The sequence below is a fragment of the Oncorhynchus kisutch genome, linkage group LG20 (assembly GCF_002021735.2).
Source record: "Oncorhynchus kisutch isolate 150728-3 linkage group LG20, Okis_V2, whole genome shotgun sequence".
NCBI classification, from domain to species: domain Eukaryota; kingdom Metazoa; phylum Chordata; class Actinopteri; order Salmoniformes; family Salmonidae; genus Oncorhynchus; species Oncorhynchus kisutch.
This window is the reverse complement of record NC_034193.2, coordinates 29,157,275-29,183,310: the sequence shown is the minus strand read 5'-3', so window position 1 is coordinate 29,183,310 and position 26,036 is coordinate 29,157,275. Positions and strand designations below refer to the sequence as shown.

Here is a 26,036-nt window from a genome sequence, read left to right as displayed (position 1 = left end):
CTCTAGACCTCGTCCAAACAGGTACAACGACGTTTCTATTCAATAGAAATGGAAAATTAGTAAGCACGCCCTCTCGCTCGCGCGCCAAAAGACTGATATTGTTTCCGGTGCTCTTCTCACCAAAACTCCAAATTCTTGCTTCTTTTTCAAAAAACAAGCCTGAAACTTTGAATAAAGACTTGACATCTAGTGGAAGCTATAGGCATTGCAATCTGGGAGACAGATTTACATAGAAACAATAGGTTTCCATTATAAGAGCCTGGGAGCTAAAAAGAAAATTCCAGTTGGATTTTCTTCTGATGTTTGCCTTCCATATCAGTTCTGTTATAACCTCAGACATTATTTTAACAGTTCAAAGTGTTTTCTATCCAATGCTACCAATTATATGCATATCCTGGCTTCTGGGCCTGATTAACAGGCAGTTTACTTTGGGCACGTCAGTCAGGCGGAAATTCAGGAAACTAGACCCTATCCCTAAGAAGTTTAAGGGGGGAAATGTGGCTGATAACCTAACATCATCAAAATATATTTTTGCCTAAGTTCAAGCACGCACTGCCAGATATGCGCAGTTAGACCAAAGATGTTCAGCAATAAAGACCCATAAAGATAGCTCATTTATACGTTTATACAAGTTAATACTTTTTACCAGTAAGACAGCAGAACTTTACAGTCCCTTTTATTGAATCCCGGCCCAAGACTTGTAGGGCAACAACTAGAGGTATTCAATGGTCGCGTTCCAGGTTGACTACATTGCAGACACCTGCCAGAAATGTCAACTCCTGGATAAGTGTTTATCAGCTACCCCCATTATAAATAATCTGATGCTGACTGCAAAGTTAATAACTTGTAACGCATAAATGGATTGATCCGCACAGTGCTACTATGATATAGATTGCCTGGAAAGACATCCAGTGCGACACAGATTGTTTTGTAACTTCATTTTTCTGTCTACATCTTCTAGGAGGCGTGTCCTTAGGCTGTCACTCACAAGGAGAAACTCTCCAGCATTGGATAGACTGTCTGAAGAACAAGGGCACAAAGGTGGAGCGATGGCACACGTTGACCAATGAGCTGCCTGGATCCACATTCCATGAATGAAAATGGGCCAATAATAATATCTCACCACTGTACTGTTTTTGGCCAAAATGTTTGGCTAAATTGGGATTATGGATGGAAGGTGTTCATCATCGCATGTTATGAAGATGTATTCTGCATGCTTTGAACATTTGAGTTCAGAAAGAAATGGTAGGGGTGTGGGGTTAGTTGAGCCAAAGGGGTTAGTTAAGGCATCCTTGTTTCTAAGAAACCATACACAAAATATATAATTTGGCCAAATACTTAGGAAGCAGTCATCATTTCATGGAGTCTGTGAAGAAGGGTTTCCTAAACTCGGTCCTCGGCACCAAGGGGTGCACTTTTAAAAAATTCCCTAGCACTACACAGCTGATTCAAATAATCAACTAATCATCAAGCTTTGATCATTTTAATTAGCCGTGTAGTGTTCAGGCAAAAAAAAAAAAAAACATGCACCCCTTGGGGTCCCGGGGACTGGATTTGGGAAATGCTGCTGTGAAGGAAGAAACCAGGAAAAAGTGGGACGCAAGTCAGGTCCCCAAAAATGATTTTCACCAAGTCAAATGAATATGTGTTAGAGGTTTCATGATGCTTGTATTTGAACCAAAGTAGATCATTTTAAGATTGTTCTATACATCAGTTGGGGTCTTTATGAGTTTCAATATGAGGTCCTAAACCTAGCATGAAGTTCATCCTTGTAGCTGTGTGGGCTAATATAGTCAAAATGTTTACATTTTGGATAAGTGTTTTCTTCCCAGTCATAATGCAAGGCATTATCGCTGGGACATGAGGTAATAACAGGGCATGGCCTATGTTAAAAATGCTTAAAATGATTCAAAGACAAAAAGTGCTTGTGATTGTGTTGAATTGTGTTTGGAAAATAAAGATAGACATGGTTTTAAAAAGGTAGTGGTAATATTTCATTCAGTACAGAAATGTGCAGCTAACTTACCCCATACCCAATGTAAAGTTGTACCATTAGATCACTTTTTTGGGACAAACTAGGCTTTCAATATTTACATGAATTCTGATTATTTCTAGGGATACACAACATCCTGAAATATATATGTAGATATATTTGTTACAAATAATACTATACTGTATGTCCCTTGATGGAATGAGGCTGAATGTAAAAAATGGCACAACTTACACCACTCTCCCCTAAGTAGAGAATACACTTAGGCTATACATAATATACTTAGGCTATACATAATTCTCTTTCACGTTACAGAGGGCCATATATATCAATTTTGTATATTTAATTTTGCGCTCAGTGTTCAGAAACATAGCGCCCTAGGCTACTGAATAGACCTCCTGTGAAAAAGGCTCATTAAAATCATGTAAATCACATCTAAGGAAGTGAAAAAATGAAATTATTTTGTCAATTTACTCCTCATTATTCATACTGTTTCGTTTGTTTATTCTTCTAAAATTAGATTTAGTTCTTTCATTAACTTCCGATTTGTCCTGGCCTGGAAAATATCCCCCCGTATTTCCCTTCTCACTGCCTGAATACCTCTCCAACAGCAATAACGTTTTGCCTAATGCTTCCAAAGAATTCTAAATGGGTCTTTTTAGTAACAAACATTTTCTATCGACTGATGTAACTGCCATTAAATTATCTGCAAATTATAATTCATTTGATTAAATAGTGCAAAGTAATAAGACAGTTGGTTCTTTGCATGTTTGATGTCATTAAAAAAATGTGACTCTGACTTACCTCTCCTCCAGTTTTGGTGGAACAGACACAAATGCTTGAAGAGCATCATTTCAGGATGTAGGCCTACATCTCTGTGCTGTTCCATATTTTCTCGAGTCACGTTGGAATGACTACCCTTGTAAAATAAATATGTACTTTGTTCAAGTAAAGCATTGTGGAAAGGTTTTTCTGCTTTTTGTTGTTTTTTGGACGGTCTAGTGCTGTGGCGGTCATGACATTTTGGCAGCGGGTAACTGTCATGCAATTGACCATTAATTGTAGAATAAAAAACATGAGCTGGTGCACACCCAGCAAAATGTGTTCGTGTGGAGGTGCTGACTAACGGCGAATAAACTATCAAAATTAAGAGAGTCGCACACCCCACACATAAACTCCCAGTAATTTATTGGGTATTATGCCAAAACGTTGGTATATGGAGTGTGCAACTTTCTCTATTTTGATAGTTTATAATTGACCGTTAATTAACATAAACATGTTTAGCATCTCCAGGCTTCCACACATAGAATACAAGCCACTGATGCAGAACTTTGGAACATCTACATTTTAAATATGGCCTATATCATCACAATAAATCTATTATTTATTTTAGGCAGGTCTAAATAAACACAACATGAAGAAAATTTAGCCTATTTCAGAACAACAGAATAATACCATTTTCCCGAGTCATCCTTTTGTTTGGCCCTGATCTGGCTATGCCATATGGATGTGGGCTAAAATAGTTAATTTAGCAGATAAGATTTAGCTTATAATTCTCGTTGCATTATTTTTATTTCATAGTAAGAATAATACATTTTAACATTGCTGAGTAAAATAGGTTTTTCCTAAACGATTTCCAAAGCAGTGCGGACATGTGGCTATTCTGTGTTGAGTGGTAAATAAAGGAAAGGGATCATTTGAAACAGGTCCTCTTATATGCTTCATTTGGAGTTATTTATGCACATTTAGTTTTGATACAAACCTACAAACCTTAGGCTATACACTGAGTGTAGAAAACATTATGAACACCTGCTCATTCCATGAAGTAGACTGACCAGGTGAATCCAGGTGAAACTGTTGGTTAAGGGCTTGTAAGTAAGCATTTCACAGTAAGGTCTACACTTGTATTCGGTGCATGTGACAAATAAAGTTTGATTTGATTCGCTTTTATTTTGAAAGCTATGATCCCTTGTTGATATATCACTTGTTAAATCCACTTCAATCAGTGTAGATGAAGGGGAGGAGATAGGTTAAGGGAGGATTTTTAAGACTGCAGACAATTGAGACAGGGATTGTTTATGTGTGCCATTCAGAGGATGAATGGGCAAGACAAAAGATATGTACCTTTGAACAAGGTATGGTAGTAAGTGCCAGATGCACCGGTTTGTCAAGAACTACAATGCTGCGCTCAACAGTTTCCCGTGTGTATGAAGAAAGGTCCACCACCCAAAGGACATCCAGCCAACTTGACACAACTGTGGGAAGCATTGGCGTTAACATGGGCCAGCATCCCTGTGGAACGCTTTCAACACCTTGTAGTGTCCGTGCCCTGATGAATTGATGCTGTTCTGAGGGCAAAAGGGGTGGTGCAACTCGATATTAGGAAAGTCTTCTGAATGTTTTACCTACTCAGTGTATGTTTTGATTTCTAACACATTCTAAGGCTGGATGATGCGACTCTCATGATGATTTGAAAAAAGTTGCATGAAAGGCAAAGGCTCTGCTCTGTTTCTTGCGCAGGTGGGACACACTTCGTCAGTCTCTAATTATCAATTTGACAAGCTCTTAATAATATTCTCACCCATTAGACTATTCTCAATGTAATCTGGTCTTTATATATAGCCTACTAATATATGTGTATGAAGGTAAAATAGAGACATAAGTGTACAAGAATGTAAGGTATGATTTGCACATGTAAAATATGAGTTGCACCTGTATAATCAGTTTTGTAGTTGCAAACATGTTACTTCTTTTGAGAATCAGTGCAACAACACTTGCAAGCAGGTGATGTGACATGTGAATAAATACCAACACCACTTGCAAACATGTAACATGATGTAACATGTAATCTTCTTCTTTGAATCAAAACTACATTTGCTGATGTCAAATCTGTGCGCTCTGAGTTTTGTCACTAATTCTGTGCTTTTAAGAGCTGCTCTGCAGGAAAGCAGCAGAGACAACATTACAGCTCTGGTGGGCAGGTTTTTCTCTTCAGATCAATCAGGTGAGGTGTTGTCATTCTGGAACGTGCTTTCACGTTTCACAAGGTTCCGATCTGGAAGCAAATTTGTTAAAACTAGCTAAATGATATTCACAGAATTTGAAAGCTACAGCAAGGGGATGGCGAGGAAGAATTAAAACGAGTATTTGGACGTTCCCTTTCAGTCCTTATATACTGCTACACAGACAAGTTATATACGCATGATTTACATGATTCATTATTCATTATTAACGTTGGTTCCTGCATGTGACTGATTGACACCTCACAAGGCTTCTTCTCTCAAAGCTGAGACCTTGGGATTCCGGTGACGCAACTTAGGAAATGGCTGCCTAGTTTTGCGTACTGCACATCGGTTGGGTATTTCCCCCCCCCTAATTTTCAAGTATTTACTCGGAGCATTATAATGGGTTGGCGCTCCAACCTTGGGTTGTGCCGTGGCGGAGATCTTTATGGGCTATACTCGGCCTTGTCTCAGGATGGTAAGTTGGTGGTTGAAGATATCCCTCTAGTGGTGTGGGGCTGTGCTTTGGCAAAGTGGGTGGGATTATATCCTTCCTATTTGGCCCTGTCCGGGGGTATCATCGGATGGGGTCACAGTGTCTCCTGACCCCTCCTGTCTCAGCCTCCATTATTTATGCTGCAGTAGTTTATGTGTCGGGGGGCTAGGGTCAGTTTGTTATGTCTGGAGTACTTCTCCTGTCTTATCCGGTGTCCTGTGTGAATTTAAGTATGCTCTCTCTAATTCTCTCTTTCTCTCTTTCTTTCTCTCTCTCGGAGGACCTGAGCCCTAGGACCATGCCTCAGGACTACCTGGTATGATGACTCCTTGCTGTCCCCAGTCCACCTGGCCATGCTGCTGCTCCAGTTTCAACTGTTCTGCCTGTGATTATTATTATTTGACCATGCTGGTCATTTATGAACATTTGAACATCTTGGCCATGTTCTGTTATAATCTCCACCCGGCACAGCCAGAAGAGGACTGGCCACCCCTCATAGCCTGGTTCCTCTCTAGGTTTCTTCCTAGGTTTTTCCTAGCCACCGTGCTTCTTCACCTGCATTGCTTGCTATTTGGGGTTTTAGGCTGGGTTTCTGTACAGCACTTTGAGATATCAGCTGATGTACGAAGGGCTATATAAATACATTTGATTTGATTTGATAATACTTACTAAAAATGGAGAAGGGGAAAATAGGAAAAGGTCGCGGAGCTACAACAACATCCCGTAACAAGACAGCAGAAGATATAATCGTTGATGAACCCGAAATGGCTAATGCTAGGGCAAATAAGATAGCAGCAGCAAAATAACCCTCATTTCGTGAGGTGATGAAGGAGGAATTGCGTGAGGCGCTCACAGGCTTACGAGAGAAACTTCGAGAAGATGTAAGAAAAAAACAAAATGAGTTCAAGAAGGACATTAACCAGAAACTGGAAGAAAACTAATTAGAACATCACAGAATATCTACAAGAATGGGGGGCGCAGAACAGCGCATTGGGGAAACGGACACATGGACCTCCGCAGTCAAGGAAATACATGAACAGTCACTGAAAAGCCAACATGCACTACGGGCAAAAGTGACAGAACTCAAAGGTTTCTCACGTCGAAACAACATTAGACTTTATAACGTAGTAGAGGGTGGAGAAAAAGACTCTCTTCCCAACTTCGTGGAGGGTCTATTAAAGGGCATTACATGAAGACGACACTGACCTGGGAATCGAGAGAGCACACCGAGCTCTGGCCTCAAAACCCCCCAGTGGCGCCCCACCAAGATCCATAGTAGTACAGTTCCTAAAATTCTCAGTCAAAGAGAAAGTCTTGCATGCAACCTGGAAAAAGCCTGTTAACTTCCAAGGCCAACGAGTGTTCTTTGATCATGACTACGCGGGAGAGATACTGAAAAGAAGGAAAGAATACACCCCCATTAAGAAAGCACTTAAAGAGAAGGGTATTCGCTTCCAAACACCATACCCGGCATAAATGTGGGTATTTCTGGAAAATGTCCCGGTTACATACGAGCATGCAGACGAGGCGGCTGAGGACCTGAAGTCAAGGGGCTTCCCAGTAGAGTATACCGCCAGGAGAAAGGCGACATCACCAGCGGAAAGACTCGAGCAAGCTCTCCCATGGATCACTGTTGACAAGCAGCGTCATGGAGAAAGAGGGAAACCATCTCGGCGAGAGGACGTTCACATCCGAGAGAGACTCAGGCATTTCCAACGGGAAGATGGAAGACACTGAATCGGATTTAACAGAATGAATAGTTACCGCTGTTAAGACTTTGGGTTGTTACGGTTGACATTACAATAGGTCAAATATATCCCCTATTTTCCCCTAATGCTGAACAAGGGTGAGCAGCCAAAAGCATGTGTTGTTTACGAACACACTAAGTAGCGTCACGTTAATAACATGTATATTAGCTGAGGATTAATGACACATTGTCAACCGGGCGACAGAAGGGCATATCAAGGGGAGGATTCATGATATGCAAGCATGACCGATATAGTTTTCACTTGTAATTAACCAATGTGTATAAGCGACGAAATAGGCGCCCTTATTATTTTTGGTTCCACCAGGTCTTGTTTGTGACTAGTCATGCACTTTCATATCTGATCGAGGGGCCCCTCAAACCCCAGAGGCAAGAGACAGTCCTCTGACATGGGAGTCCAAATACCAAAGTATTTTCCCACTTTGGTTTACTTTATTATCGTTCTTGATTTTTAGGTTCATGATAAGCAGGCAGATATGGTGCACAGGTTTTTTTAAATTTATATTGATGCATCATGGGGAATTTAAGGTCATAAGTCTCAATGTAAACGGACTGGGGAGTGACATCAAGAGAAGTAAGGTCATCAGTCTCAATGTTAACGGACTGGGGAGTGCCATCAAGAGAAGTAAGGTCATCAGTCTCAATGTAAACGGACTGGGGAGTGACATCAAGAGAAGTAAGGTCATCAGTCTCAATGTAAACGGACTGGGGAGTGCCATCAAGAGAAGTAAGGTCATCAGTCTCAATGTAAACGGACTGGGGAGTGACATCAAGAGAAGGTCATCAGTCTCAATGTAAACGGACTGGGGAGTGACATCAAGAGAAGTAAGGTCATCAGTCTCAATGTAAACGGACTGGGGAGTGACATCAAGAGAAGTAAGGTCATCAGTCTCAATGTAAACGGACTGGGGAGTGACATCAAGAGAAGTAAGGTCATCAGTCTCAATGTAAACGGACTGGGGAGTGACATCAAGAGAAGTAAGGTCATCAGTCTCAATGTAAATAGACTGGGGAGTGACATCAAGAGAAGTAAGGTCATCAGTCTCAATGTAAACAGACTGGGGAGTGACATCAAGAGAAGTAAGGTAATAGCAAAGATGAAACGGGAGAGAGTTGACATACTATTCTGGCAGGAAACTCACTTATCCACACCTGAACACGAGAAACTCAAGAAAATGGGATATAGGAATACTTTTTTTCCCTTCTTACAAAATGGGTAGAAGGGGAGTTGCAATCTTGATTCCAAATTCAGTAAAAAAAAGTATTATGTCAGAAATAAAAGGCAAGGAGGGTAGATTTATACTTGTTAAATGTAAACTGGATAACAAGGAAGTTACATGATTTAATGTATACGCACCCCCAGGGAGTGACATGGTCTTCTACAGGAAGGTGTTTGATTTAATTGCCACAGAAACCACTGGCACTCTTATCTGTGGAGGGGACTTTAACACAATTCTAAACTCAAAATTGGACAGCACAAACCAAAACAGGAAAATTTGCCTAGTTGCCAAAAAGATCAATAGGATACTGCAGGATCTAGGACTGCTCGATGTATGGCGTGACACCCACAAGACCGATAAGGAATATACGTTTTACTCAGCCCGCCACACTGAATACTCCAGGTTAGACTACTTTTTTTTATGTACAGTGCAGATAGACACAGGCTTAAGGATTGTAGGATCGGGCAGAGCGATCATAATGGAGTTTACCTAACTCTACACCTTGATAGCAAACCAAGAAATACTATATGAAGACTTAATACAAGCATGCTGAATGATCCAGCATTCAAGGAATCAATAAAGACAGAGTTGAACATCTATCTGGGGAATAATGATAATGGGGAAGTATCTCCTGCTATATTGTGGGATGCAGCTACGGTGGTTATTAGAGGGAAGATCATAGCCACATCATCTCTCAAGAAAAAGCACAGAAACTGCTGAAATTACAGGAAACCCTAAGAAACTTAGAACGATCTCATAGTCAATACAAAGACCCTCTTATATTACGAGAGATTCAAAAGGTAAAACAGGAAATTGACCAGATTTATAGAGAAGAAGTAGAGAAAAAGCTTAGGTTCCTGAAACAACGATATTATGAAGCAGGCTCAAAGGCAACCAAATTACTAGCATGGAGACTCAGGAAACAACAAGCACAGAATACCATTTTCAAAATAAAAGACCCCAAAACAAAAAAAGATCACATGCAAATTAGATGAAACACAGAATGCATTTGAATCATATTACACAAATCTGTACAAGCAACCAGAGAAGGCAGATGCACAGACAATAGAGCACTTTTTGAACTCACTTGACCTCCCCTCAATCGGGACAGAGCAAAATGATATACTAACTTTAGACATATCCACAGAATAAATTAATAAAGCACTGATGGCTTCCCTTCAGAATGGTTTAAGACCTTCAGAGAACAATTAGCACTTCTACTTAAGGCCTGTTTTAACTGGACTCTGAGGGAGGGGGGTCTCCCACCATCATGGAGAGAGGCAATCATATCAGTAATCCCAAAAGAGGGTAAAGATAAGAAAGAATGCAGTTCATATAGAGCTATCACAATTCTTAACACAGATTATAATCTATATGTATCAATAATAGCCAAAAGAATGGAGAACATAATCCCAGAATTGATTGACGGAGATCAAACTGGTTTCATACAAAATAGGCAGACACAGGACAATATAAGGAGAACACTACATGTCATGGACCACATTACTCAGAATAAGACAAGCGCAATATTAATCAGCCTAGATGCAGAAAAAGCATTTGATTCAGTGGGATGGGATTACCTATTCCAAGTTATGGAAAGATTTGGTTTCAACAAAGAAGTGAATCAGTGCATCAAAACACTGTATTCATGTCCGACCGCTAGAATAAAGATAATGGACATTTGATAATAAAATTAGAGCGAGGGGCAAGACAAGGCTGTCACCCACGCTCTTCACCTTGTACCTAGAACCATTAGCACAGGCAATAAGACAGGACCCAACCTTAGAGGGAATAACAATAATAGGCAGTGAACATAAGATATGCATGTATGCTGATGACGTTCTGTTATTCCTTAAAGACCCAGGCTCAAGTGTACCTAGATTGATTGATGTTTTACAAACATTTGGACCATATTCAGGGTATGTGCTTAACGAACACAAGACCCAAGCCCTAGTATATAATTATACCCCACAGGGAGAGCTGAAGAGTAGGTATAACTTCACCTGGACCTCTTCATCCATTAAATATCTGGGAGTAAATTTACCAAAAGATACACTCAAACTTTATTGCATGAATACTTATTTTCCATAATAAATTCATAAAAAATCCTGCAATGTGATTTTCAGGATTTTTTTTCTAATTTTGTCTGTCATAGTTGAAGTGTACCTATGATGAAAATTATAGGCCTCTCTCATCTTTTTAAGTGGGAGAACTTGCACAATTGGTGGCTGACTAAATACTTTTTTGCCCCACTGTATTAGAGACTCAACAAAGCTCCACCAACTCAAGGTCATGGAGAGAATTCTGTTGGAAGAATGTTGTACGTTTCTTCGTAACATCTAAACTGAAATCAAAACAGACTGGCTCACTACACCCTTGTTGGAGAGAATGCGGTCTATTGAGGGCGGACCACTCTCATATCTTTTGGACTTGCCCCGCAATCAAAACTTACTGGGGAGAAATAAGATCTAACATTGGAAAAATAATGGGATTTGACATAGAACAAACATTAATTTCTTTGTACATGGGTGAAATACCTGATAACTTAGATAACTTAACACAATAGAGAAAAGTACCTCTTGAAGGTCCTACTGGCAGCCAGTAAAAAGGATATCTCCAGGAAATGGATACAAAAAGACCCTCCCACAGAGACACAATGGACAGACATTGTAGAAGAAATACACCACATGGAGTGTATGACCTTTGCTTTAAGAAATCAGCAGGAGAGAGGTCAAGAATACTGGGAAAAATGGGTTTCGTACTTGGAAAAGGTCTAATTCAAAGAATGATTTAGTTACATTTGAATGATAATTCAAATGTAACTAATATGATGATATAGGTATGAAGTGCACTGTAACTGGCAGATATTATTTTGTTGTTCTTTTATTTGACTTTATTTGTACTTTCTTTGTGTTGCTACAATAAAAACTAAGTGTAAAAGAAAAAAGAAAAAAAGCTGAGACCTTAAAACTGAGTTACTCCTTTTGGTTCCCAGAGCAATGATGTACTGCCAAATTGCTTATCAGTGATAGTGTGGATTCCTCCCATATACAATCAATCAGTCACTCACATGAACCCAACCAAGTTGGTTAAAGAAAAGCAGCATTGTGCTAAACATACGATCTGATACACACGGAGAAACTTCCATCGCACTCCCTCCTTTTATCACTCTGTGACAACTATTGTTACATTTTAAGCTATGCATTAGTTTAAACATTTCTATTACAAGTAAAACCAGACACTTTATCCTTTCAAACCCTTCATTCTGGGTTGTACAATCTAACTAGTAACTGATCCTTATTCTATAGCCCTTACACTTGTAAAACCATTGCAATAGAATGGTTTAACTTGAGACCTTAATTTCATAGTGTTACACACATGCTTTATTGCACAATCTCATTCATGTAAATTATATCACCATGAGCAGCACCTTCATTGAGTTCCTTATAGTCCTCATTATCTTCATTATTCTCATTAGCAAAAGGCATTTATTTTAGGCCAATCAAATGAACAGTCTCTCCTGCAGTTGCAGAAGTGAACATAGTTGCAGAGACCCGTGAGACGAAAGAAGAGCACAGAGCTTTACAACACAAAATCAATGTTATAACACACAAGGACAAATGGCCCATTTTTCAAGGTTCACAGACTATGATTCAAACATAGCTGACAGCCAAGCTGTCACCTCCCACTCGGTATCTTCATTGCCAGAGTAGCTTCTAGCGGTTTCTGATAATGACATTTCAAGCTGGAGCTTTTAACTCTCTCTACTTCCTTCGGGTAAGAGAGTGACAGTAAAACACTTGAAAAGAAAAAGAAAACACAAAATATAAAGTATTAGTAATGCATTAAGCTATGCATAATCATATATGGCAAGAAACAAAGTTTGATAACATGACGATTCCCACTCTCCCGTCGCCTGACTCTTTACCCTTGGGATACTGTTCTGCTGGGATCGACAAAAATGAAGGCTCTTAAAAACCCCTACTCATGCTTTTACCCAGGCTACCCTGTCAGGCTACAGGTGTGTGAGAGGTGTTCCCACGCCATATCACTCTCACTTCGCCCTCTATTTGCGTGCTATGTGCAGTCAGCTAGTATAATTAATGTTTTCCCCCTCCTGAGTCTAGGATGTACAATGAATCTCTGTGTCTAGGCAGGTGGTGTTATCGTCCCAGCCCAAGTCCAGAACCTTTATATTCCTCCACACATCTCCCGGTCTTCTTATCAGTCAGGAGAAACCTTCAGATTAGGAAGTGCACATTCTTGCAGCCTGCCACCAGTTTCAGAGACAGGCCCCCTTTCTACTACACAAATACATTTGCACATAAATCATTCCATTTAACCCATAACACATTAATTACTACTTCTAGACCAATTATATAGTTATGAACATCATATAACGTGCTCAAGTCAATTAGTCTGTTTCCAACAATCCCTCATCTGGAACAATGATCACTCAAATGTCCGTGCCACCTAGAAAACATATAGACTTAAACAGGGAAGATAGAGAATACATGTATACACAATAATTTCGCACCACCCTTGATGAGAATGAGATTGGGACAAGGACCACAAAGCCCCTACTATCAATGTCCCAAATATGGTTAGCCCAAGCTACAATCTAGTGGGTTTTCTGATAACCTCCCTCTCAGAAGACACGAAAAGATAAAGTTTCCCTGAGAGGAACCCTCCCTAAACTCACTGGATTCTACAAATATTTAAACTTGAGTGATAGTGCTTCACATTGAGTCTGTCATTCTCAATTTGGGTTGGATAATTTTTTAATAGTTCAAATTACGACTCGGAAAGGCAAGAAGGAGAGACAGAGTGCTGCCACTAAACTGTGAGGAGAGCACTAAGTGAGGGGAGGGTCCACTGCTCATCCTGCAGGTGGTTTCTGAAGACCTTCCACTTAGCACACACCGATAAAGGCAGAATGTACATGTCACGTTCTGACCTTAGTTCTTTTGTTATGTCTTTATTTTAGTATGGTCAGGGTGTGAGTTTGGTGGGTTGTCTATGTTTGTTTTTCTATGAGTTGGTATTTCTGTGTTTGGCCTGGTATGGTTCTCAATCAGAGGCAGCTGTCAATCGTTGTCCCTGATTGAGAACCATACTTAGGCAGCCTGTTTTCACCCTTGATTTGTGGGTGATTATTTGCTGTGTCTGTGTGTTCCACGCGGAATGGTTTCGGTTTTCGTTATTTCACGTTGTTTGTATTTTTTTGTGTTCTATCATGAACACGTACCTCGCTGCGCATTGGTCCTCCGATCCTTCCTACTACTCCTCGTCAGAGGCCGAAGAAGACAGTTACAGTACATTTACATACGGGAAACAAATATACAGTATGTACTGGTAACATTGACATGCTGTATATTCATCTTATATTTCTAGCATGAACTTTTCTCATCAAGGCCCCCATTTGTCCCTGTCTTACACTTGTCACATGCGCCGAATACAACAGGTGGAATGCCGTAAAATGCTTACTTACAAGCTCTTAACCAACAATGCAGTTCAAGAAATAGAGTTGAGAATATATTAACTAAAGTAAAAATAAAATAGATGTAACACAAAGCTATATACAGGGGGTACTGGTACCAAGTCAATGTGTGGGGGTAGAGGTTGGTCGAGGTCATTTGTACATGTAGGTAGGGGTAAAGTGACTATGCATAGATAATAAACAGTGAGTAGCAGCAAAGGGGGGGGGGGGGGTCAATGTAAATAGTCCAGGTGGCAATTGTATTAATTGTTCTGCAGTCTTATGATTTGGGGGTAGAAGCTGTTAATGAGTGGTCCAAGACACTGCATCGCAGTGCTAACTGTGCCACAAGAGATATTGGTTAGAGTCTGGGCTCTGTCGCAGACGGACGTGACCGGGAGACCCATGAGGCGGCGCACAAATGGCACAGCATTGTCCAGGTTAGGGGAGGGTTTGGCCGACAGGGATGTTCTTGTCCCATCACGCACTAGCAACTCCTGTGGCGCACGCTGACACAGTCGCCAGGTGTACAGTTTTTCCTCGAACACATTGGTGCGGCTGGCTTCCGGGTTAAGCGGGCATTGTGTCAAAGAAGCATTGCGGCTTGGCTTGTGTTTCAGAGGATGCACAACTCTCGACCTTCGTCTCTCCAGTCCGTACAGGAGTTGCAGCAATGGGAAAAGACTGTAAAAACGACCAATTGGATACCATGAAATTGGGGACAAAAAGTGATATAAAAAAGGAACCTTTTGGACCTAGATCTGGCGCTCTGGTACCACTTGCCAGGCGGTAGCAGAGGTAACAGTCTATGACTTAGGTGACTGCAATCATTGACCATTTTTTGGGCCTTCCTCTTACACTCCTAGAATATAGGTCCTGGATGGCAGGAAGCTTAGCCCCAGTGATGTACTGGCCCGTACGCATTACCCTCTGTAGTGCCTTACGGTCGGAGGCCGAGCATTTGCCATACCATGTGGTGATGCAACCGGTCAGGATTCTCTCGATGATGCAGCTGTAGAACTTTGAGGATCTGGGGATCCATGCCAAATCGTTTCAGTCTGCTGAGGGGGAAAAGGTGTTGTCATGCCCTCTTCACGACTGTCTTGGTGTTTGGACCATTATAGTTTGTTGGTGATGTGGAGACCGAGGAACTTGAAACTCTCAACCCACTCCACTACAGCCCCGTCAATGTTAATGGGGGCCTGTTTCGGCCCTCCTTTTCCTGTAGTCCATGATCAGCTCCTTTATCTTGCTCACATTGACAGAGATGTTACAACTTCCGCCAAAGTTGGTCCCTCTCCTTGTTCGTGCGGCGTTCGGCAGTCGACGTCACCAGTCTTCTAGCCATCGCTGCTCCACCTTTCATTTTCCATTTGTTTTGTCTTGTTTTCCCGCACACCTGGTTCACATTCCCTCATCAGACTAAATGTATATTACCCTCTGTTTCCCCCATGTCTGTGTGTGGAATTGTTCTTTGTGTAGGTTGTTAAGCTACAGGGTGGCATGCGCTAGGTTTGTTTCAAACTTGGTTTGTTTGTTTTGTTTATCTGGTTCATGATACCGTGGTTGTGCTTTGTGCTGCCTCGCCTGTGCCTTTGGGCCAGGGTGTATATTAAAGTCCTCCTGTTATCACCCATCTCTGCTCTCCTGCGCCTGACTTCGCGGCAACCAGTCACTCACCCCGTGACAGGAGAGGTTGTTGTCCTGGCACCACACTGCCAGGTCTCTGACCTCCTCCATCTAGATTGTCTCATTGTTGTCAGTGATCAGGCCTACCGTCAGGAAACTTAATGACGGTGCTGGAGTCGTGCTTGGCCACTCAGTCCTGGGTGAACAGTGAGTACATGAGGGGACTAAGCATGCAAACCTGAGGGGCCTCAGTATTGAGAATCAGCGTGGCAGATGTGTTGTTGCCTACCCTTACCACCAGGGGAGTGGCCTGTCAGGAAGTCCAGGATCCAGTTGCAGAGGTGTTCAGTCCCAGGGTCCTTAGCTTAGTGATGTGCTTTGTGGGCACTATGATGTTGAATGCTGAGCTGTAGTCAATGAATAGTATTCTCACATAGGTGTTTGTTTTGTCCAGGTGGGAAAGGGCAGTGTGGCGTGCAATTGAGATTCTGTGGATCTGTTTGGGCGGTATGCGAATTCGAGTGGGTCTAGGTTTCCTGTATGATGGTGTTGATGTGAGTCATAACCAGCTTTTCAAAGTACTTCATGGCTACTGACGTGAGTGCTACGGGGTGGTAGTCATTTAGGCAGGTTGCCTTTGTGTTCTTGGCCACAGGGACTATGGTAGTCTGCTTGAAACATGTAGATATTACAGACTCGGTCAGGGAGAGGTTTAAAATGTCAGTGAAGACACTTGTCAGTTGGTCAGCACATGCTCTGAGTACAAGTCCTGGTTTCCCTTTGTAGTCCATAATAGTTTGCAAGCCCTGACACAGTCCTGTATTGACACTTTACCTGTTTGATGGTTTGTCTGAGGGCATTAGGGGATTTTTTATAAGCGTCCGGATTAGTGTCCCGCTCCTTGAAAGTGGCAGCTCTAGCTTTTAGCTTGGTGAGGATGTTGCCTGTTAGGCATGGCTTCTGGTTGGAATATGTACGCACGGGCACTGTGGGTTATTAATGAAGCCAGTGATTGAGGTGTTATAACCCTCAATGCCATTGGTTGAATCCCAGAATATATTCCATATATATTCTGTGCTAACAAAACAGTCCTGTAGCGTAGCATTCGCGTCATCTGTCCATTTCCGTATTGAGCGAGTCACTGGTACTTTCTGCTCTAGTTTATGCTTGTAAGCAGGAGTCAGTAGGATATAATTGTGGTCAGATTTGCCAAATGGAGGGTGTGGGAGAGCTTTCTATTCATCTCTGTGTGTGGAGTAAAGGTGGTCTAGAGTTTTTTTTCCCTCAGGTTGCACATGAGACATGCTGGTAGAAATGAGGTAAAACGGATTTAAGTTTGCCCACATTAAAGTTCGGCCACTAGGAGTGCCGCTTCTGGATGACCATTTTCTTGTTTGCTTATGGCCTTATGCAGCTCGTTGAGTGTGATCTTAGTGCCAGCATCGGTTTGTGGCGGTAAATAGACTGCTACGAATAATATAGATTAAAACTCTCTTGGAAGATAATGTAGTCTACAGCTTATCATAGGTTACTCTACCTCAGACTTCTTTAATATTAGACATCGCGCACCAGCTGTTATTGACAAATAGACATCCCTCCTACATATTAACCTGTAAAAGAAAAGGGTTCATATTGAAACAAAAAGGATTGAATTCTTTGAATTGTGTGCATAGTCTTACCAGAAATGTTCTGTCCTGCCGATGCACGGAAAACTCAGCCAGCACTATATTTTCAGTGTTGTCGTTCAGCCACGACTCAATGAAACACAAGATGTTACAGTTAATGTCCCCTTGGTTAATAATATTGAATGGAAATCATCCAGTTTATTTCCCAATGATTGCACTTTGGCCAATAGAATAGATGGTAGAGGCGGTTTACCCACTCTCTGACGTATTCTGCTCTCTGATGTGTTCATCTAATTTGCACCTTCTGTCAAAATTGGTGTCCCGCTAGTGAGACAACTTCCGTTAAAACTGGAGGGCACACAATTCAAATAAAGAATCAGGAAAATTATGGATATTAAACATTTAGGTAAATAGAAGTGTCTTATATCGGTTGACAGCTTAACTTCTTGTTAATCTAACCGCACTGTCCGATTTACAGTAGGCTTTACAGCGAAAGCATGCCATGCGATTGTTTGAGGACGGCACCACACATCAAAATATTTTTCCACCAGCACAGGTTTCATAAATTCACAAATAGTGATTAAATATTCAATAACTTTTTGAAAATCTTCCTCTGATTTGTCACCCAAAGGGTCCCAGCTATAACTAGTAGTGTCGTTTTGTAAGATAAAATCCTTCTTTATATCCCAAAAAGCCTGTTTAGTTGGCGTCATCGATTTGAGCAATTCACTCATTCAACATGCCAAGATAGGAATCCAAAAATCTACCACTGAACTTTGTTTCAACAAGCCAAAATACATTTCTATTTAATCCTCAGATACGTTAAAATGTGATCAAACTATAATATTTAATACGGAAAGAAGTATGTTCAATAGGAAAGCAATATTAGCAGGTACGAGTTGTCTTCATGGCGCGAGCACACACAAATTTCCAAGCAGATGTCTTGTACTAAAACTCATTATTCTTACCCGCTTTGGAAGAAACAAGCCTGAAACCTTGAACAAAGACTACTGACACTCAGCGGAAGCCATATGAATTGCATTCTGGGAGGTAGATTTAATTATTTCCCTATATGTTCCATTGTAAGAGCATGGGCTCTCAAAAAATATTTCAGGTTGGTTTTTCTTTGGATTTTCTCCTACCATATCTATTGTGTTATGGTCTCCTACATTCTTTTAACATTTCTACAAACTTCAAAGTGTCTTCTTTCCAATGGTACCAATTATATGCATATACTGGCTTCAGGGCCTGAGCAACAGGCAGTTTACTTTGGGCAAGTCAGTCAGGCGGAAATTGAGAAAAAAAGACCAGAGCCTGAAGAAGTTTTAAACCTCTACGGGATCAGTGTCCCTATATAGTAGCTATTATAGTGGAAAATACCATGCTATTGTTTGAGGAGTGCGCACAACAACAAAAATCTTTTATCATCACAGCAACTGGATTGGATCTTGCTCCGATTTGTCCTCCTTAGGGTCCCAGAGATAAAAATGTAGCATAGTTTTGTTTGATAAAATCTAGTTTTAAATTCAAATGTAGGAACTGGGTTCTATGGTTTGAACCCCTGCTGCCTCTGGCTCCACACCCACCCCGCCCGGCCATCTAGATGTGTGAAAGTTAGTGTATAAACTAATGATCCATCATGCATGACATTCCTGGCAGTGTATAAATTTACATTTTGTATTACCATATCATTTTCTATGTTCTCTATAGTTACAGTGCGGAGAACAAGTATTTGATAACCTGAAAATTCAGCAGTGTTTCCTACATACAAAGCATGTAGAGGTCTGTAATTTTTTATCATAGGTACACTTCAACTGTGAGAGACGGAATCTAAAAAAAAAATCCATAAAATCACATTGTATGATTTTTAAGTAATTAATTTGCATTTTATTGCACCATTGGTGGGTCTGGCTTCCAGGTTGGATGCGCGCTGTGTTAAGAAGCAGTGCGGCTTGGTTGGGTTGTGTTTCGGAAGACGCATGGCTTTCGACCTTCGGAGTTGTAGCGATGAGACAAGATAGTAATTACTAACAATTGAATACCATGAAAATTGGGGAGAAAAAGGGGGTAAAATTAAAAATGAATTTTGTGTGTCCAGTGTCTGTGTTTATATGTTAAGGGGGTGTTACTTTGGCAGATAATGTTAACCATCTAAAGAAAGTGTGGTGGTGTTTTTGGTTTATGCGTATGGACCGTTAGTGTTATGCTATAAATGGTTATTTTATGGTTATGGTGATAGAATGAACTAGCAAATATTTTTATTATTACTTCAGTAAGGATATACTCTTTATTCAGTGACCTGAGGTATAGAAACGTTTGGATGGTCTGAACCCCCCCCCCCCAAATGTATTGCAATTGGTAAATAAATCCAATAGGTGGCAGCATAAGACCACAAATGTCAGAAGATTAATTTTCTGCCTGGATACAACACTCCCCCTCATAGGAATAGTTTCCAGTTTTTATTTCACATGCACAAGTACAATGAAATGCCTTTCTTGCAAACTCAAAACTCAACAATGCAATAATCAATAACAATGTAATACTAGAAAAAAAACTACAAGAAATATGAAGAACACAAATAAGTAAGCATACTATATACAGGGTTAGTTCCAATACCATATTTACAATGTGCAGGGACATTGTAAATGGAGTGATGGAGGTAGATATAGGGGTAAGGTGACTAGGCATCAGGATATAAGATAAACAGAGGATCAGCAGAGTCAGCAGAGTCAGTATAAATGTATGTGAATATGTGTGAGTGAGCAGATGATGGCGTGTGTGTGCGTGTAGGGCCATGTGAGTGTGCATACAGACAAAAATAAAAAGGTCAATGAGGATCCACGATTAACTCAGATAGTCATTCTTATTGCTTGAGGATAGATGTTCAAGAGCCTGTTGGTGCCAGATATGATGCACCAGTACCGCTTGCCGTGTGGAAGCAGACAGAATAGTCTATGGCTTGGGTGGTTCGAGTCTAACTATTTTCTGTGCCTTCCTAACACACCACCCAATATATAGATGTCCTGGATGACAGGGAGCAATGCCCCAGTGATGTACTGGGATGTCCACACCACCCTCTGTAGCGCCATGCGATCGAGGGCGGTGCTATTGCCATACCAGGCAGTGATGCAGACAGTCAAAACACTTTCAATGGTACAGCTGTAGAACCTTTTGAGGATTTGAGTGCCCATTCCTAACTTTTTCAACCCCCTGAGGGAGAAGAGGCGATCCCGCGCCTCCTTCATGGCTATGCTCATGTGTTTGGACCATTTAAAGTCTAGTGATTTGGACAGAGGAACTTGAAGCTCTCGACCTGCTCCACCATGGCCCCGTGAATGGACTGTATCCCCTGCCACATACGGCGATCGTCGGATGTGGCAGGGTAGTGGTAGTATGATTCGACCTTATTGCTATATTGTCCTTTTGCTTGTTTGATGACTCTGCGGAGGTCATAGCGGGACTTCTTGTACTTATTCTTGCCCTCAGCCGTATCCTCAGGGTTGTCTATGATAGGTCTGTGTGCGGTAGCCCCGTCCTTTAGTTTAAAGCAAACCTCTGTATTAATCCAGGGCTTTTGATTGGGGAAGCAGCGAAACCTCACCGTGGGGATAACGATAACTCCCGTGTGTGCTTTTTTTTGTCCCTTTTCGCACTGCTAACGCAAGACGAAGGACTGAAAAAGTATTTGAACAGTAGTGGAAATTCATATAATTAATAGTGGGAGTTAATATAATGATGATTTATGTTTATTATTACCTGTTTTCATGCTCAAGACTAGAAATTATACTTGATTAATATTTCAATACGATTATCAATAATCCTAAACATCCTAGACATTCAGTCACCTCTAGCCAATCAGATGCATGCATTTGAGGTGCCCCGGGTCAATCAGCTATTGGCAACACACTAGCTGACAGCCCCCCTTTGCCAACATACCCCGGCAGTACTGCAGAGATTATTTCTTTAAATACAAAACTGTTTATGGATTAAGCAAGTTTTCAGAATGTAATGTATTGTTAATCTGTGACCTCCCGTGTAAACGTCATTTCTGATAACATTTAAAACGTTTGACCAGGTTTGATGCGAAAGGCTGTTTCCAAGGCTGTTTACTCACACTGTCATATGGAGATATTAAATATGAGATATTAAGATGCTTCAACAAGATCCATACTAGGGTTGAGGTTAGCTCATCTAACTAGTAATTATTAAGTCTACCTGCTATAGTTTTTTTGGTTTTGCTCTCCCAAAAGCAACACAGGCCTAATACGATATATGTATATGTATGTATATGTCAGGAATTGTGAAAAACTGAGTTGAAATGTATTTGGCTAAGGTATATGTGAACTTCCGACTTCAACTGTGTGTGTGTATATGTATATGTGTATATATATATATATATATATATATATATTATATTATATATATATATAAATAATATAATATATATATATTATATATATATATTATATATATATATATATATAATATATATATATAATATATATATATACATACATACATACATACATACATACATATACACACACACAGTTGAAGTCGGAAGTTCACATATACCTTAGCCAAATACATTTCAACTCAGTTTTTCACAATTCCTGACATTTAATCCTAGTAAACATTCCCTGTTTTAGGTCAGTTAGGATCACCACTTTATTTTAAGAATGTGAAATGTCAGAATAATAGTAGAGAGAATGATTTTTTCAACTTTTATTTCTTTCATCAAACATTTTGGGTAGCCTTCCAGAAGCTGAATTTTGACCGATTCCTCCTGACAGAGCTGGTGTAACGGAGTCAGGTTTGTAGGCTTCCTTGCTCGCACACACTTTTTCAGTTCTGCCCAAAAAAAATTTTGCAAATCAGATCAAATCAAAGTTTGTCACGTGCGCCGAATACAACAGGTGTAGACCTTAAAGTGAAATGCTTACTTACAGGCTCTAACCAGTGCAAAAAAAAGGTGTTAGGTGAACAATATAGGTAAGTAAAGAAATAAAACACCAGTAAAAAGACCATAAAAAACTACTGTAAAAAGGCTATAAAAGTAGCGAGGCTACATACAGACACCGGTTAGTCAGGCTGATTGAGGTAGTATGTACATGTAGTTATGGTTCAAGTGACTATGCATATATGAACAGAGAGTAGCAGTAGTGTAAAAGAGGGGTTGGCGGGTGGTGGGACACAATGCAGATAGCCCAGTTAGCCAACGTGCGGGAGCACTGGTTAGTTGGCCCAATTGAGGTAGTATGTACATGAATGTATAGTTAAAGTGACTATGCATATATGATAAACAGAGCAGTGTAAAAAGAGGGTTTGGGGGGGACCACAATGCAAGTAGAGCGGGTAGCCATTTGATTACCTGTTCAGGAGTCTTATGGCTTGGGGTTAAAAACTGTTGAGAAGCCTTTTTGTCCTAGACTTGCCACTCCGGTACCGCTTGCCATGCAGTCGTAGAGAGAACAGTCTATGACTGGGGTGGCTGGGGTCTTTGACAATTTTTTGGGCCTTCCTCTGATACCGCCTAGTGTAGAGGTCCTGGATGGCAGGCTGCTTAGCCCCAGTGATGTACTGGGTCGTACCAGGCAGTGTACGGCCCAGAGGTCGAGCAATTGCCGTACCAGGCAGTGACGCAACCAGTCAGGTTGCTCTCGATGTTACAGCTGTAGAACCTTTTGAGGATCTCAGGACCAATGCCAAATCTTTTTCGTTTCCTGAGGGGGAATAGGCTTTGTCCCGGCTGTCTTGGTGTGTTTGGACCATTCTAGTTTGTTGTTGATGTGGACACCGAGGAACTTGAAGCTCTCAACCTGCTCAACTACAGCCCTGTCGATGAGAATGGGGGCATGCGCGGTACTCCTTTTCCTGTAGTCCACAATCATCTCCTTAGCCTTGGCTACGTTGAGGGATAGGTTGTTATTCTGACACCGTACGACCAGGTCTCTGACCTCCTCCTTATAGGCTGTCTCGTCATTGTCTGTGATCAGGCCTAGAACTGTTGTGTTGTCTGCAAACTTGATGGTGTTGGAGTCGTGCCTGGCCATGCAGTCGTGGGTGAACATGGAGTACAGGAGGGGACTGAGCACGCACCCCTGTGGAGCTCCAGTGTTGAGGATCAGCATGGCAGATGTGTTGCTACCTACCCTCACCACCTGCGGCCAGTCAGGAAGTCCAGGATCCAGTTGCAGAGGGAGGTGTTTAGTCTCAGGATCCTGAGCTTAGTGATGAGCTTTGAGGGTACTATGGTGTTGAACGCTGAGCTGTAGTCAATGAATAGCATTCTCACATAAGTGTTCCTTTGGTCCAGGTGGGAAAGGGCAGTGTGGAGTGCAATAGAGATTGCATCATCTGTGGATCTGTTTGGGCGGTATGCAAATTGGAGTGGGTCTAGGGTTTCTGGGATAATGTTGTTGATGTGAGCCATGACCAACCTTTCAAAGCACTTCACGGCTACAGACGTGAGTGCTACGTGTATGTAGTCATTTTGGCAGGTTGCCTTTGTGTTCTTGGGCACAGGGACTATGGTGGTCTGCTTGAAACATGTTGGTATTACAGACTTAAATCAGGGACATGTTGAAAATGTCAGTGAAGACCCGTGCCAGTTAGTCAGCACATGCCCGGAGCACACGTCCTGGTAATCTGTCTGGCCCCGTAGCCTTGTGTATGTTGACATGTTTAAAGGTCTTACTCACGTCGGCTACGGAGAGCGTGATCACACAGTCGTCCGGAACAGCTGATGCTCTCATCATGCATGCCTCAGTGTTGCTTGCCTCGAAGCGAGCATAGAAGTGATTTAGCTCATCTGGTAGGCTCGTGTCACTGGGCAGCTGTGCTTCCCTTTGTAGTCTGTAATAGTTTGCAAGCCCTGCAACATAAGACGAGCATCGGAGCCGGTGTAGTATGATTCAATCTTAGCCCTGTATTGACGCTTTTCCTGTTTGATGGTTCGTTGCAGGGCATAGCAGGATTTCTTGTAAGCTTCCGTGTTAGAGTCCCGCACCTTGAAAGCGGCAGCTCTACCCTTTAGCTGAGTACGAATGTTGCCTGTAATCCATGGCTTCTGGTCCTCGATGCACTTATTGATAAAGCCAGTGACTGATGTGGTGTACTCGTCAATGCCATCGGAAGAATCACAGAACATGTTCCAGTCTGTGATAGCAAAACAGCCCTGTAGTTTAGCATCTGCTTCATCTGACCACTTTTATATAGACCAAGTCACTGGTGCTTCCTGCTTTAATTTTTGCTTGTAAGCAGGAATCAGGAGGATAGAGTTGTGGTCGGATTTACCAAAGGGAGGGCGAGGGGAGAGCTTTGTACATGTCTCTGTGTGTGGAGTACAGGTGATCTAGAATTTTTCTCCCTCTGGTTGCACATTTAACATATGGGATTGAGGTCAGGGCTTTGTGATGTCCACTCCAATACCTTGACTTTGTTGTCCTAAAGCCATTTTGCCACGACTTTGGAAGTATGCTTGGGGACATTGTCAATTTGGAAGACCCATTTGCAACCAAGCTTTAACTTCCTTAATAAAAAAATGTAAACGTTTTTTCTTTGTCGTTATGGGGTATTGTGTGTAGATTGATGAAAACATTTTTTTAAGGCTGTACAAAATGTGGAAAAAGTCAAGGGATCTGAATACTTTCCGAATGCACTGTAGATTACTAAACTTATCAGATCCTACATTTAGCTAGATAGAGGACCAAACACAAAATATGACATCCTATCACTGATCAGCTGATGATGGCTTATCCATCATGATCATACACCACACAACCATGTGATGGATATACTGTAGACCCAAGAAATGTAGAAAGATCTGCAGGACAATCACACCCTGAAGACATACAGGATTTGGCTATACGGCACAATCCGATGGAAGACTACGCTAACATTTGACTGATTGTCAGAACAGAAAGAGTTAAACTTCAATGTACTGGAGGACTACTGTAGAAATTGTAGGCTTTGTTACAGGAAAGATAGAAAGCAGAATAGGACGTGGTTTGTTTGTGTAGCACCTGAATGCAACGGCCAGCGGTTGGTTATGCATCGTAGGGGACCAAAATTATTTTAGGATGAGGCACTCCAGTTAGTGTGAATCATTGCAGACATAGGCACCAGTAAAGGTAACTATCAAAGATGTTTACACTGACACCCCGTCTAGGGAATAGGGTTCCATTTGGAACGCAGCCCTAACATTGAAAGATTATAAACTATTGTTCCTCCTGTGTGTTGGCCTACACTGAGCTGGGTCTGACAGAAGAGCTGGGTAGTGTGAGAGGTCTGGCTGTCAAACAGAGTGATCCTGAGTAAGACATCACACAAGCAGATGGGTCAGTATGTACCAAAACATGATGCAAATATTAAAGATTAAACTCCATATGGATGTGGAATAAAATACCATTGTGACACGGTTTCCCAAACTCGGGACTGACACCCCCCGGTCATAAAAAAAAAGAGTTGGGGTGTTAAACCCGGTGTCATGGCTAAATTCCCAACCTGGTCCCATTCCATCATCACCAAATCATCCCCCTCATTCCTAATGGGCATACATCACCTGTCCACCTGATAGCTGATGTATAGCAACAGTTCTGAACTTTCTCCATTTATAGACCATTCGTCTTACCATGGACTGGGTGATGCACAGTGGCAATAAAATGTATGTGAACCCTTTGGAATTACCTGGACTTCTGCATTAAATGGTCATCAAATTTGATCTGATCTTCATCTAAGTCACAACAATAGACAAACACAGTCTGCTTAACCTAATAACACACAAACAATTATACGTTTTCATGTCTTTACTGAGCACACCGTGTAAACT

At 41.4% G+C, this 26,036-nt stretch overlaps 1 protein-coding gene across 6 annotated transcripts in view; it reads left to right on the top strand.

Annotated features, from left to right (window-relative positions):
- The window catches only part of LOC109866042 (double C2-like domain-containing protein alpha), a 79,110-nt gene extending 77,131 nt beyond the window's left edge, over positions 1-1,979 (top strand). For all 6 annotated transcript variants that reach the window (XM_020454594.2, XM_020454593.2, XM_031799531.1 and 3 more), the window contains one exon: positions 962-1,979. In XM_020454594.2, the coding sequence (XP_020310183.1) occupies positions 962-1,098 (137 nt within the window). In that variant the 3' untranslated portion in view covers positions 1,099-1,979. The remainder of the gene's footprint in view (positions 1-961) is intronic.
- Positions 1,980-26,036: the final 24,057 nt, after the last annotated feature.